The 15,383-nt window shown below is 41.8% G+C and overlaps 1 protein-coding gene across 1 annotated transcript in view; it reads left to right on the forward strand.

The window, feature by feature from the left end:
- The window catches only part of MDN1 (midasin AAA ATPase 1), a 125,963-nt gene that overhangs the window by 10,972 nt on the left and 99,608 nt on the right, over nucleotides 1–15,383 (forward strand). Inside the window, exons 6-14 of the mRNA XM_068117494.2 lie at nucleotides 1,257–1,492; nucleotides 4,846–5,296; nucleotides 6,141–6,253; nucleotides 6,454–6,663; nucleotides 6,778–6,983; nucleotides 7,494–7,597; nucleotides 7,698–7,939; nucleotides 8,224–8,337; nucleotides 10,164–10,574. Of these exons, the coding sequence (XP_067973595.2) occupies nucleotides 1,257–1,492; nucleotides 4,846–5,296; nucleotides 6,141–6,253; nucleotides 6,454–6,663; nucleotides 6,778–6,983; nucleotides 7,494–7,597; nucleotides 7,698–7,939; nucleotides 8,224–8,337; nucleotides 10,164–10,574 (2,087 nt within the window). The remainder of the gene's footprint in view (nucleotides 1–1,256; nucleotides 1,493–4,845; nucleotides 5,297–6,140; nucleotides 6,254–6,453; nucleotides 6,664–6,777; nucleotides 6,984–7,493; nucleotides 7,598–7,697; nucleotides 7,940–8,223; nucleotides 8,338–10,163; nucleotides 10,575–15,383) is intronic.

Raw genomic sequence — 15,383 nt, forward strand, 5'->3', positions numbered from 1 at the left:
GGGTTGGCCTTTTTGGGGACCGTGGTTGTTGTTGTTTTTTTGGTGCCCTTTTTGAAGCAATGTTTTACGGCCGGATGCCCTTCCTGCCGCCAACCCTTTTTGCCGCCTTTAACGACAAACAGGGAATTACCAGTGAACTGGTACTCAATTTGCCGACCTCGGAAGGATGACAGGCTGAGTCAACCCCCCTGGCGTTAATTCAGCGATCGACCGGGATTCGAACCCAGGATCCTTGGATCCTAAGCTGGCACCCTATCCGCTAGCCCAACACCAGGGTTCTAAGCTATATAGAGAGCGCAATTTAATTCCGATTGGATAGATTTTAGCCCTATTTTTAGGGCTAAAATTTTTTAAAGCCCTATTTAGATTAGCCCTACCGGGCACAAAAAGTCAAGCGTCTTTGGGCTTCTTGAAAAGCGCTATATAAAATAAATGTATTATTACTATTATTATTAGATTTTAGTCGAGTTTTGGTGAAAAATGTTAAAATATCTTTAATTAGGTCATGACCTTAAAAATTACTTTAAGGTACAAAAATTCTGTTATCACATTCTTTGTATTCCCATTATTGATGCAAAATGTAATTCCGAAAGTCCCAGCCTGCTCCGAGATACAGCTCGGAAATTGGCAGAAAAAAGGGAAGAAAAAAAACCTACGGGTTAAAGAAACTTTTGGGTTTAACTTAAAAACTGGATGTTATCACTAAATAATAAATCAAACTCCCGGAAGTTGTACAACTTGTCCGGGAGAAACTTATTTGCCACTCCCTTAAGGAGCCGGTGCTTCAAGTAGATTGCAGTCGATCACTGCAGCATATTTCAGTCGATCACCGACTTCAATGACTGTGACACAAAAATCGAAATATCGCACTCCGTAGGGGCCCCACAGTCCATTGGGAAGGGTTGCGGCGGGCAAAAGGCAGCGGGGAAGGAGCTTATTTTGGTTAACCGTGCACCTTTTGCGTATTATTATATAGACTAGCAGTTACCCATTGAAAAATCAACAGGCCTTGCTGCTTTGTTTGAGTATCATTAAAATTGGGGGCACCAATTGTAGAAACAACAGGTATAAGCCTTCCCCTATCCTGTAGGGGGAGACTTAATATGCCCGTTTACTTGTGGGACATTGCTCCAGCATCGTTGGGGAACAAAAACTTTGCTTTGAATACCCAGTTCATTGGATTTTACTCCTCATTGGAAAGGTATGACTGCTTTCCTCGTTAAGTTATGTGTATGCCTGTATGTACCGAATCTTAGGCCTTGCTGGGTGGGTACCGGTGCACGGACGTACCAGGAGAGTTTGAAAAAGTTTCCGGAGTCCTTGCCTTTGCTGCCCGCCGTGGATGTTGGCTTCTTTTGGAAGACCTGGATTGCGCTCCAACGGACCTCATCTCTACGCTCGTGCCCTTACTGGAGAGTGGAAAGCTCCAGATACCTGGCCAGGCCGAGTTGCTATGCGCAGCTCCCACGTTCCAACTCTTTGCTACTTGCAGGTTTGCCTATCGTGTGTTTTTTGAAGTTTTGCGAGATTGAGGCTCCCTACAATTTCCTTTGTTCTCTCCTTGTTGTTGCCTCTGCTATTCTTGGTCACTTGGTCTCTTTTTCTGCATTTATTAATTTATTTATTTTGTCCGTTCCTTTTACTTGGCGTTTCGGTTTTTGCCTTTCAATCCGATTGCTCGTTTTGTCACTTGCTTTTGCCCACCTGATGTCATAACGCAGGGCTCCAAGTTAACTTTGTTTTTGCATGCCCTACCGGGCACTCATCTTTTTTGGTAAAAAAAATTTGAGCTGTTGGTGTGTGTACATTTGTCTGTCCCCCTTCATAACGACTATTTGAGTTGGGTTTTAATGGTCAAACTTTCAACATGAATGTGTGTTCACTACGGTCTATTTTTAGGATAAAGCAAACTCAAAAACCATTTTCCATTAAAGAGCAATTTCGCGTCTTCTATTGGAAATGTAGACGGTGGCTTGCAAACCTAGCCTCAAGGGGGGTGTACAGAAGCGTTTTTAAAAATAACAATAAATACACGGCGCAGGGAGGTGAAATTCACTGCACGTGATGCTCAATGTGTGCAGAGTAAACCGAGTGTTCATTTACATCCGTAGGATGTCGAATAAATAAAGAGCACACTGGACCCGAGACCGAGGCTTCAGACTTGACTTCAGACCCACATTTTTGACAGGCCTTTATCTATCTATAATTCCAGTAATCTCTGTGTGTCTGTGTGTCTGTGTGTGTGTCTGTGTGTTTGTCTGTGACCGCTGTTTCTCGACAACCACGGGTCCGATATACTTGAAACTTGCCAGGTATATTGCTGGGGACCCGAGGATGTGCCTTTTCAAGGTTTCATATTAATCGGACAAGTAGTTACCGAGCTATGGCGATTTCTTTACCAAACTCCGCAAGCCGTTCGCTTTGGACCAAACCATTGCATGTAAATAGAGGGGGGGGGATTGTCACCGTACTCGCAGGCCGTTCGCTTTGGACCAAACCATTTCATGTAAATAGAGGGGGGGGGGATATAATTTTAGATATATATATAGTACGGGCATGCCCTAGTCTATCTATAATGCCAGTAATCTCTGTGTGTGTGTGTGTATGTGTGTATGTCTGTGTGTTTGTCTGTGACCGCTGTTTCTCGGCAACCACGGGTCCGATATACTTGAAACTTGCCAGGTATATTGCTGGGGACCCGAGGATGTGCCTTTTCAAGGTTTGAAATTAATCGGACAAGTAGTTACCGAGCTATGGCGATTTAGCCGTTCGCCGTTCGCTTTGGCGTTGCGAATGGACCAAACCATTTCATGTAAATAGAGGGGGGGGGGTTCTGTGGTCGTTGCGAATGGACCAAACCATTTCATGTAAATAGAGGGGGGGGGGATTGTCACCGTACTCGCAAGCCGTTCGCCGTTCGCTTTGGCGTTGCGAATGGACCAAACCATTTCATGGACCAAACCATTTCATGTAAATAGAGGGGGGGGATTGTCACCGTACTCGCACCCACGTACCCACGTACCCACGTACGGGCATTGCACCCACGTACGGGCATGCCCTAGTCTATCTATAATTCCAGTAATCTCTGTGTGTATGTCTGTGTGTCTGTGACCGCTGTTTCTCGACAACCACGGGTCCGATATACTTTAAACTTGCCAGGTATATTGCTGGGGACCTGAGGATGTGCCTTTTCAAGGTTTCATATTAATCGGAGAAGTAGTTACCGAGCTATGTCCAAAAAACGATTCAACCAATCAGAGAGCAGCGAGCTATCATGTGTGCCGAACGTGCCGAACAGACTCTGCCTCGGACGGCACATTTGAGAGCGTATTCATTTATTTCACGTTGGCAAACTATGTTGGCGTTAAACTATGTTTTAAAACTAATTAAAACTAATTTGCGATTCTTTCGCTTTCCTGCGCGTTTGTGCACGCTATGGCGATTTCTTTACCAAACTCCGCAAGCCGTTCGCTTTGGACCAAACCATTTCATGTAAATAGAGGGGGGGGGATTGTCACCGTACTCGCAAGCCGTTCGCTTTGGACCAAACCATTTCATGTAAATAGAGGGGGGGGGGATTGTCACCGTACTCGCAAGCCGTTCGCTTTGGACCAAACCATTTCATGTAAATAGAGGGGGGGGATTGTCACCGTACTCGCAAGCCGTTCGCTTTGGCTTTGCGAATGGACCAAACCATTTCATGTAAATAGAGGGGGGGGGATATAATTTTAGATATATATATAGTACGGGCATGCCCTAGTACTAGTAAATTAATAAAAACTGTAAGGCTTATTTTCTATGATATTAAAGTTTGAAACCAGAAGGGCACTCGGTAGAGAGCATATTTCTGCCAGGCTGAATGGTTTATTTTGTATCCCACTGATATGTCAGATCTGGATTCAGACCTGAACCAAAATCTAATCAGGTTGTTCTCGTCACCAAACCAACTCGTCCACCAAGTTTATTCAACTCGTCCATAACTTTTTAAAATCTCATGTTATATATCGCTTTTCGCCCGATCTCTCAATGCTGAAGAATCACTTAAAAAAAAAAAAAAAAAAATTATTGTATCCGAATCTATATTCAGATCTTCACCAAAATCCAATCGATTCTTCCTTGTCACACACCCAACCTCTCCACCGAGTTTCGTCCAAGTCTGTCCACAACTTTTTGAGATATCCTGCAATATATCGGTTTTGGCCCTATCTCCCAATGGTGAAGGATCGCTTAAAAATTAGACAAGCCACCCCTTCTCCCCCCCCCGCCCCCCACGAACCCTCCCCCAAAAGGTTGCCATTGATCCATCATATTGTCCATTTCATCAAGATTAAAATTGACGACCTTGATCAAAGCTCAGGTCAATAGGATGAAAAGTGACGATTTTTCAGATGAAAATTTATGATTTTCGAAGTTTGACCTTGAGTTGATCTTTGACCTTTTGACCTCAAAAATCGTTAGTTTCCCTATTTAGTGACAAAATATACAAATGCTGTTCAATTTTCAAGTCAATCGGATGTTAGCACAGGAACCCGTACAGGTCTGGTTTTGCCGGTGGTAACCGATGGTAAAATTTGGACGACAGCTCATTTCGAAGTTTGTAAAATAAATACTTGTGTTTAACAAAAATACGCACAAGCGCATGCATGTACAGGTAATTTCTGTAATTCGGCAAAGTGAAGCCATAGTGAGGCCGTACGAAGAACGACGTTGTTTTTTACACATCGATTTTGGTAAGTTACTGAAATGGACATTTAAATTGTTGAAAATTGTGCTTTTTGCAGCTTGCTGTTACCGACTGGAATTGTGTGGGATAGGCAGGCCTGACCTTTCTTTTTCTCCTCTTAGGCTGCAAGCAGGTTGCCTCCGTGGTTCTCGCCACACATTGCTGGACAAACTTTGGGTTCGTATTGTCCTTCACGCTATGGACCAGCAGGAACTCCATGAGGTCCTGACCACTCGCTACAAAACTCCTGGGCCTGTAGCTGACCGTCTTGTAACGATCTTTGTCAACATCGCTGGTGGGGCTGCCAACGAGCAAGAGGACAAAGGGGATTGCAGTGCAGCGACTGAGCCACGACCACGGAGACGTAGTCCCGTGGGTCGCCCGTTCTCGCTGAGGGACCTTCTAAAGTGGTGCGAACGGGTTTCCGGTTGGTTCAACAATTCGATTGAGGTGAACACCCTGCCGATTTTCCAAGAGGCGTTGGACTGTTTTTGTGCGGCTGTACCTCTAGCCGAAATGCGCCAGAGCTTGGCAGAGACCATCGGTGTCGAGCTGAATGTTATACGAGAGAAGGTAAGCATTTGTCCAACAAAGTTCCGCTGTAAGTCTTTTATAGCAGATTCGCCCTCATTACACCCTCTCCCATGTATTTTTATCCTATTCTTCCTGAAAGTATGAGGGCTTTTCAAATTCGACATGGACTTGTATTTTCTTTTCGCTGAGATTCAATTCTCAGTCTGATTTTTTTTTTTTTTCAATTCTTAAAACTTTCCCTGGGCTGCCAGCGTGGTCCAGAGGTACGCACACTCGCCTCTAAGCTGTCTAGCTTGGGTTCGAATCCCGACCGAACTAAAAACTGTCATCCCAGTGTTTTGCAGGAAGGGTAATCTGTCGATCCGTGTGCCGTCCCTCAGATGGACGTTAAACCTGGCTTTCCGCCTGCTGGCATTAGTTGGTGGACGTTAAAGATCCTACGGTGTCCTTCACAAAGAGTAGGCGAGCTATCGCCAGAACACTGAACAAATTCCAAAAAATCCTGCCATAACTCCTGCTGGTAATGGCAAACCTCCCAGTACAAACCCTGCCAAGAAACTGCTTCGGCAACACCGACGCTCTGTAACAGAATACGAGAGAGCCTCCCATCTACACCCTGGGTACAACCGGAAGTTTTTCAACTCATTCCCTTATGGAGTGCAGAGAAGTCAAAAACCCAAATAAACGCAAACGCACTTCTCAAATTATAGTACGATATATCCTACAAAAAAGAAACGGTCTGCTTGTTTGATCGCAAGCTCGTATACACTACCTACTCTGCCATATTAAACGGAAGTCCAGGTCAAATGTTGGAACCACCCTCATTGGGACTGGTGGAGGAACAGGAAGTTGTGCAATTGTTGCTTTCATTTCACAATCCCAGGTGGACTACTTCTGCCGTCATTACAAGCCGGCCATCTCTGTGGATGAGACGCACGTCACTGTAGGTCGGATCACTCTGCAGCGGAAATTGCAGGAGGCTGTGCAAATTACGAGGTGATTGGTCTAACTTCCTGATATTCTGTGTTTCCCCGATATAACCTTCAACTATGCCGTCCGCACCTCTGTTGCTATGCTTTGTTGAAGAAATGCAAGGAATGAAATGAAAAATATTTTCCCCAAGTTGACTTTTTACACGTTGAGGATTGATGGAAGAGCAAAATGATTCGACTTAAACATGCATTGCCATTACACAGGGAACAGGGTGTCTTTGCGGACACTCGTCCGGCCTGTGTGTTACTTGAGCAGTTGTCAGGATGCTTGTGTCGAGCCGAGCCCGTGCTGCTGGTGGGTGAGACTGGCACCGGCAAAACGAGCACCGTGCAGCACCTTGCACGCCTCCTTGGCAAAAAACTCCGTGCCATAAACATGGGACAGCACAGTGATTCCACCGAGCTGCTTGGCGGGTGAGTCGGTCGGTGTCCATCATCTATTGTTTTGGACGTGACGTATCTGGTACTTGAATGTCATGTGTCGTGGTTAGGGATCATGCTGAGAGCCTTCACTTTGGCCCTCCACAGGTATCGCCCGGCGGAGCCGCGTGCGCTCATCCTCCCCATTCGCGAGGCGTTTGAGGAGTTATTTGTCACCTCGTTTTCTCGGCGCCAAAATATTGGATTTTTGGGCCACATCGCTTCCTGTACCCGTCAGCGTCTCTGGAAACGACTGCTGCTTCTTATGCTGCACGTTCAGCGTGCTGCAATCTGTCGCCCGCTTTCTGCAGAAGGTTTGTATTGCTACCTCTGTCACCTAAGGCGGACGGAGGTTGTGTTTTCACCCCTGTCTCTTTGTCTGACTTCTCTTTGTCTGTCTGTCTTTGTGAGCAGGATATATCAGTAAGTTGTGGGTGGATTCGGACAAAATTTAGTGGACACGTTGGATTTGTGACAAGGAAACGAAAGATGGGCAGCTTAAGCTGATGTCACTTCCTGTCACTGACATGCTGCACACTTGAGGGAAGCCGCCCACTCTTGAGAGTAATACTGGAAATATGCCCAACCACAAATGTGCTTTGTACTTGACAACTTGGAGGTGTTGTTGGTACAAGGCACATTTGTGTCTGCGGTGTACAGGATCTTCAGGATGTTTTTAATTTTGGTGGATTTTATTTGTAGAGGCCTTTGTTTTGGTTTATCTTTGTGGCCAATTGCAGAAAAAAATATATAATAAAATACAAGGTGTGCCATAGACATATATGTTTAGGATAAAACCATGCACATTGTATTTTGTGGTTCAGCAATGCAGGTGCGAGAACGCTGGAAGGAGTTGGGAGTGAGGCTCAGGCGAGTGAAGCGACAACTCAAATTTGCTGACTCCGCACCACTCTTTAGCTTCGTAGAGGTAACTGCATTGGTTGGGATAAATATTTTTGGGACTCTCTGTGGACCTGGGCCAACTAATTGATTTGCATTGTGATCCTTTGTACGATTGCTTGACGCAGGGCGGCCTCGTGCGTGCCGTCCGACGAGGGGACTGGTTGCTGCTTGACGAAATAAACCTGGCCTCGGCTGAGACTTTAGAAGGGCTGGCTGGTCTGCTGGAAAGTGCTGGGTCTTCTGTTGTTCTCTTGGACCGGGGGGACTCTGAGCCAATCCCCAGACATCCAGACTTCCGCCTCTTTGCTTGCATGAACCCAGCGACGGATGTGGGAAAGAAAGAACTTCCGCCGGGCATACGTAACCGGTGGGTGATGGATGAGATGATGTGGTGATATCGAGCAAATTGGTGCCGATACCTTTCGGCTTTGAAAAGGTGACCAGTGAATTTTCTGATTTTTCTGATGGACAGTGCTTCAAACCCATGGCTCGAGCCTAATGTTTTTGCAACTCGATTCCCTGACGCCCCCTGTCCCTCCCTACCTCCAAGAGCACTGATGTCATTGCATACCTACACTTCTGTAGCCTCACTAAAATCACCATGCTGGGACAGTACCCTCATGGTTATGGTGTATGTTTTTCATGCTTCAGATTCACAGAGATCTTTGTAGACGAGATAGAGCAGCCAGCTGATCTGACTGTCATGGTGTCGAGTTATTTGGCCGGACACGGAGCGAGACCTCATCTTGTGCAAAGCATTGTCCGGTATGCTTTTCTGTCCACATCCCTACACGTTTTTGAGAACAGGATGTTCATGACGTTAAAACGCATAAATGATATTAACCTTCTATCTTTCTCCAAAACCAGTGATGGGGATTGTCATGCAGCTTGGGCAGAAATTTTCCCGATGATCGTTGTTCTCACATTTGTTTGCGCCGTCTCCCAAATTGCGTTCCAAGTGCGTTTTGGTGCAGTCACAAAGGCCTAGTAGCAGCATTATTTGGCTGCTGCTCAAATACGAAGCCTTGTATTTTGATCCATTGTGGTGGTTGATTTCGTTTATGCAGAAATGCAATGATTTCTCATTGATGATGCATCAAGCCTGGTTCCAGAATTTCGATTTTCGGTCACTCCAGGGTCGGTGGTCGAGGCCATTTTACACATTATTTTGGATTTGCATAACTGTTTTCAGGTTTTTTGTTACCAGGCATCTGAAGTCTCACCTCCGGCCACCCAAATTTGTGGATGACGAATGATTGACGATGCTTCGGAAAACATTTGCAGCAGCTTCGGGGAAGTTTCCCTTTAATGATTCGGAAATTATTCACATTATTCGGAAAGTACAGATACATTCAAAGTACACCGCCCCCATGCCAAATAAATAAATATCCTCCAGGTGATAAATAAATATTGCAGGGGGGCGCCTCTGGCACCCGGCAATACTGCCATGCAGCTCAAAGAGACGGTATATGGAGAGAGAGAGGTGTACAAGAATTGATTGATTAATTGTGAAATTAAAATAAATATATAATAATTGTAAAATAATTAATTTCTTAATCAATTGGCTAATGGCATACTTAAACCGCCAGTGTTTCATCCGAATCTGTTACTTTTTGAAAACTATTAAAATAATTAATTATTCAAAAATTAAATAATTAATCGATTAATTGACTGATCAATAAAAAATTAATCGATGAATTGATTAATCAATAAATCAAAAATATCCTTTATAGCCACATCAATTGGTTACTGTTGTGTCCAAATATCAGATTTGAAGCTCAAAAGATGCCTGAGATATTGCCCAGATGAGAAAGGAAAAAATTGTCATTAATCAAATAAATCAATAAATAAATAATAATCAAATAAAATAAAGCCTGGTGTTGGCTTAGCGGTTAGGGTGCTGGCTTGGGATCCTAGGATCCTGGGTTCGAATCCCGGTCGATCGCTAAATTAACACCAGGGGGGTTGACTCAGCCTGTCATCCTTCCGAGGTCGGCAAAATGAGTACCAGCTTGCTGGGATGAATGATCCTGGTGTGTACCCCGGCTTAGAATAGGTACACCGTATCCCTGCGCATCGTAAGAGCGTGACCAAGGGTTGGCGTCAGGAAGGGCATCCGGCCGTAAAAACATTGCCTCAAACAGGGAACCATGATTGTCATGGGGCCCGCAAGGCTAACCCCCGCTCTTGCGGGGAAAATGGCCTTAAAACGATCATTCATTCATATTCAATCAAATAATGAAATAATTAAATAATTAGAAATTATTTAATTTCTTCGGTGCCCAGCAATGACATCATGCAGCGCCTGGAGATGGCACAGGAAAGGAGCGGTGTACAACATTTTGTGTTAAACTGAGCATTGTTGTTGAGGGTGATGATCCTGCTTTGTACAAGAATACGTTTGTATTGTTTTTGTTAACATCCTTGTCTCAAAACTTTTTGATAACTGTTCTTTTGTCTGCAGATCGTTGCTGATAAGTTTCTCACATTTGCTCAACTTTTGATATTTCTTGAATACTTGCCCTCATGTGGAGGCACCTGTCGACTTTATGAAATGGAATCTTGAATGCTCCAACTTCCCATTCTTGTAGGCTGTACCTGGCCGTACGAGAAATTGCACGTGACAAGCTTAAGGACGGTACCGGCAGAGCTCCTCACTACTCGCTGCGCTCGCTGTGCCGGGCCTTGGCGTATGCCGCGGACAACCCGTGTGGCAATCTCCGTCGCTCCCTGTACGAGGGCCTTTGCCTCAGCTTCCTTAGCCAGCTGGAACGAGTTTCTCAGGCATCAGTTGAACAGCTGATCGTCTCTCATATCCTTGGTCGTGATGCTCGTGGCCTGTTGCTCCAGCCTTTGCCGGAACCACCTGGGGGAGGCCACACTCTCGTGGCTGGATACTGGCTTCCCATGGGGGAGCTTGATCCTTATGAAGAAATTGGATATGTGATTACACCTACCGTAAAGGACAACTTGCGCCAGCTCTCCCGTGCTGTCTCTGCTTCGTACGTTTGTCCAACAGTTGGTTGTTCATCACATTATAGTCTTTAACATTTAGAACTTGGCTATTTGTTTACTTTTTATTTTATGTAAACATGGATTTTTTAAAATTTCCATATGATTCCATCTCGTTTATTCCAAAATGCTGAATAATGTAGTAATTGGCTCCGCCACTGAAGGTGGATGGAGGTTCTGTTTTCGCCACTGTCTGTCTGTCTGTGAACAGCATGTCTCAAAAAGTTGTGGACGGATTCGGACGAAATTTGATGGAGAACTTGGGTATGTGACGAGGACGAAATTATTAGATTTTGGTGAAGATTCGAATCCAGATCAGGATCAGAGAATTTTAAAGTGATTCTTCACCATTGGGAGATAGCACCAAAAACTATATATAGCAGGATATCTTAAAAAGTTATGGATGGCTATGGCCAAAAACTATATATAGCAGGATATCTTAAAAAGTTATGGATGGATATGGACAAAACCTTGGTGGACAGATTGGGTGTGTGACAATACCGAATCGATTCGATTTTGGTGAATATCTGAATATGGATCCGGATACGAGTTTTTAAAACAAGTGATTTTTCAGCATTGAGTGATAGGGCAAAAAAGTATATATAACGTGATATTTCAAAAAGTTGTGGATGGATTATAATGAAACTAGGCGAATGAGCTGGGTAGGTGACAAGAACAACCGATTAGATTTTAATTCAGGTCCGTATCCAGATTTGACCTATGAATGGGAAAGAAAATGTAAAGTGTTCAACCTGTGGCGGAGGTATGTGCTCTACCGAGTACCGTTCTAGTTACCTCCACCACCAAAGGTGGATGGAGGTTATGTTTTCACACCTGTCTGTCTGTTTGTCTGTTTGTTTGTGAATAAAATATCTCAAAAAGATGTTGATGGATTCGGACGTAATTTGGCAGAGATGTAGCGTATGTGACAAGGACGAAATGATTAGATTTTGGTGAAGATTCGGATTCGGATACTAGAATTTCTTCAGTGATTCTTCACCTTTGGGAGTTAGGGCCAAAAACGATACATAGCAGGATATCTCAAAAAGTTGTGGACGGATTTGGATGAAACTTGGTGGACCGGTTGTGTGTCTGACAAGGACAAAGCGATTCGATTTTGGTGAAGATCTGAACATGGATTCGGATATGAGAATTATTTAATTTTTTAAGCGATTCTTCACCATTGGGAGATGGGGCTAAAACCAACATAGAGCAAGAGATCTCAAAAAGTTATTGAAGGATTTGCACGAAACTTGTTGGACAGGTTGTGTGTGTGTGACGAGGAAGAATCGATTCAATTTTGTTGAATATCCGGATCCGGATCCAGCTAGTAGAATTTTAAAGTGATTCTTCACTATTGAGTGATATGGCCAACCAGGCGGAGGTATGCTCTCCACTGAGTGCCGTTCTAGTTTCCTCCTGTTTCCGTTATATCCTCATCCTTAATTTTTATCCTTCTGTTATATTTTAGCCCTTCTGTTATATCCTTATCCTGTTTCTGTTATATCCTTATCCTGTTTCTGTTATATCCTTATCCTCTTTCTGTTATATCCTTATCCTGTTTCTGTTATATCCTTATCCTGTTTCTGTTATATCCTTATCCTGTTTCTGTTATATCCTTATCCTGTTTCTGTTTTATCCTTATCCTGTTTCTGTTTTATCCTTATCCTGTTTCTGTTTTATCCTTATCCTGTTTCTGTTATATCCTTATCCTGTTTCTGTTATATCCTTATCCTGTTTCTGTTATATCCTTATCCTGTTTCTGTTTTATCCTTATCCTGTTTCTGTTTTATCCTTATCCTCTTTCTGTTATATCCTTATCCTGTTTCTGTTATATCCTTATCCTGTTTCTGTTATATCCTTATCCTGTTTCTGTTATATCCTTATCCTGTTTCTGTTATATCCTTATCCTGTTTCTGTTATATCCTTATCCTGTTCTGTTATATCCTTATCCTGTTCTGTTATATCCTTATCCTGTTTCTGTTATATCCTTATCCTGTTCTGTTTTATCCTTATCCTGTTCTGTTATATCCTTATCCTGTTCTGTTATATCCTTATCCTGTTCTGTTATATCCTTATCCTGTTTCTGTTATATCCTTATCCTGTTCTGTTATATCCTTATCCTGTTCTGTTATATCCTTATCCTGTTCTGTTATATCCTTATCCTGTTTCTGTTATATCCTTATCCTGTTTCTGTTATATTTTAGCCCTTCTGTTATATCCTTATCCCCTTTCTGTTTTATCCTTATCCTGTTTCTGTTATATCCTCATCCTGTTTCTATTTTATCCTTATCCTGTTTCTGTTTTATCCTTATCCTGTTTCTGTTTTATCCTTATCCTGTTTCGGTTATATCCTTATCCTGTTCTGTTATATCCTTATCCTGTTTCTGTTTTATCCTTATCCTGTTTCTGTTTTATCCTTATCCTGTTTCTGTTTTATCCTTATCCTCTTTCTGTTATATCCTTATCCTGTTTCTGTTATATCCTTATCCTGTTTCTGTTATATCCTTATCCTCTTTCTGTTATATCCTTATCCTGTTTCTGTTATATCCTTATCCTGTTTCTGTTATATCCTTATCCTGTTTCTGTTATATCCTTATCCTGTTTCTGTTATATCCTTATCCTGTTTCTGTTTTATCCTGTTTCTGTTATATCCTTATCCTGTTTCTGTTATATCCTTATCCTGTTTCTGTTATATCCTTATCCTGTTTCTGTTTTATCCTTATCCTGTTTCTGTTTTATCCTTATCCTGTTTCTGTTTTATCCTTATCCTGTTTCTGTTATATCCTTATCCTGTTTCTGTTATATCCTTATCCTGTTTCTGTTTTATCCTTATCCTGTTTCTGTTTTATCCTTATCCTGTTTCTGTTATATCCTTATCCTGTTTCTGTTATATCCTTATCCCGTTTCTGTTATATCCTTATCCTGTTTCTGTTATCTCCTTATCCTGTTCTGTTATATCCTTATCCTGTTCTGTTATATCCTTATCCTGTTTCTGTTATATCCTTATCCTGTTCTGTTTTATCCTTATCCTGTTCTGGTATATCATTATCATGTTCTGTTATATCCTTATCCTGTTTCTGTTATATCCTTATCCTGTTCTGTTATATCCTTATCCTGTTCTGTTATATCCTTATCCTGTTCTGTTATATCCTTATCCTGTTTCTGTTATATCCTTATCCTGTTTCTGTTATATTTTAGCCCTTCTGTTATATCCTTATCCCCTTTCTGTTTTATCCTTATCCTGTTTCTGTTTTATCCTTATCCTGTTTCTGTTATATCCTCATCCTGTTTCTGTTATATCCTTATCCTGTTTCTGTTTTATCCTTATCCTGTTTTATCCTTATCCTGTTTCTGTTATATCCTTATCCTGTTCTGTTATATCCTTATCCTGTTTCTGTTTTATCCTTATCCTGTTTCTGTTTTATCCTTATCCTGTTTCTGTTTTATCCTTATCCTGTTTGTTATATCCTCATCCTGTTTCTGTTATATCCTCATCCTGTTTCTGTTATATCCTCATCCTGTTTCTGTTATATCCTTATCCTGTTTCTGTTTTATCCTTATCCTGTTTCTGTTTTATCCTGTTTCTGTTATATCCTTATCCTGTTTCTGTTTTATCCTTATCCTGTTTCTGTTTTATCCTGTTTCTGTTTTATCCTTATCCTGTTTGTTATATCCTCATCCTGTTTCTTTTATATCCTCATCCTGTTTCTGTTATATCCTCATCCTGTTTCTGTTATATCCTCATCCTGTTTCTGTTATGTCCTTATCCTGTTTCTGTTATATCCTCATCCTGTTTCTGTTATATCCTTATCCTGTTTCTGTTATATCCTCATCCTGTTTCTGTTATATCCTTATCCTGTTCTGTTATATCCTTATCCTGTTTCTGTTTTATCCTTATCCTGTTTCTGTTTTATCCTTATCCTGTTTCTGTTATATCCTTATCCTGTTTCTGTTATATCCTCATCCTGTTTCTGTTTTATCCTTATCCTGTTTCTGTTTTATCCTTATCCTGTTTCTGTTTTATCCTTATCCTGTTTCGGTTATATCCTTATCCTGTTCTGTTATATCCTTATCCTGTTTCTGTTTTATCCTTATCCTGTTTCTGTTTTATCCTTATCCTGTTTCTGTTTTATCCTTATCCTGTTTCTGTTTTATCCTTATCCTCTTTCTGTTATATCCTTATCCTGTTTCTGTTATATCCTTATCCTGTTTCTGTTATATCCTTATCCTCTTTCTGTTATATCCTTATCCTGCTTCTGTTATATCCTTATCCTGTTTCTGTTATATCCTTATCCTGTTTCTGTTATATCATTATCCTGTTTCTGTTATATCCTTATCCTGTTTCTGTTTTATCCTGTTTCTGTTATATCCTTATCCTGTTTCTGTTATATCCTTATCCTGTTTCTGTTATATCCTTATCCTGTTTCTGTTTTATCCTTATCCTGTTTCTGTTTTATCCTTATCCTGTTTCTGTTTTATCCTTATCCTGTTTCTGTTATATCCTTATCCTGTTTCTGTTATATCCTTATCCTGTTTCTGTTATATCCTTATCCTGTTTCTGTTTTATCCTTATCCTGTTTCTGTTTTATCCTTATCCTGTTTCTGTTATATCCTTATCCTGTTTCTGTTATATCCTTATCCCGTTTCTGTTATATCCTTATCCTGTTTCTGTTATCTCCTTATCCTGTTCTGTTATATCCTTATCCTGTTCTGTTATATCCTTATCCTGTTTCTGTTATATCCTTATCCTGTTCTGTTTTATCCTTATCCTGTTCTGGTATATCATTATCATGTTC

This window comes from Myxine glutinosa, chromosome 5 (assembly GCF_964187855.1).
Source record: "Myxine glutinosa chromosome 5, kmMyxGlut1.1, whole genome shotgun sequence".
NCBI classification, from domain to species: domain Eukaryota; kingdom Metazoa; phylum Chordata; class Myxini; order Myxiniformes; family Myxinidae; genus Myxine; species Myxine glutinosa.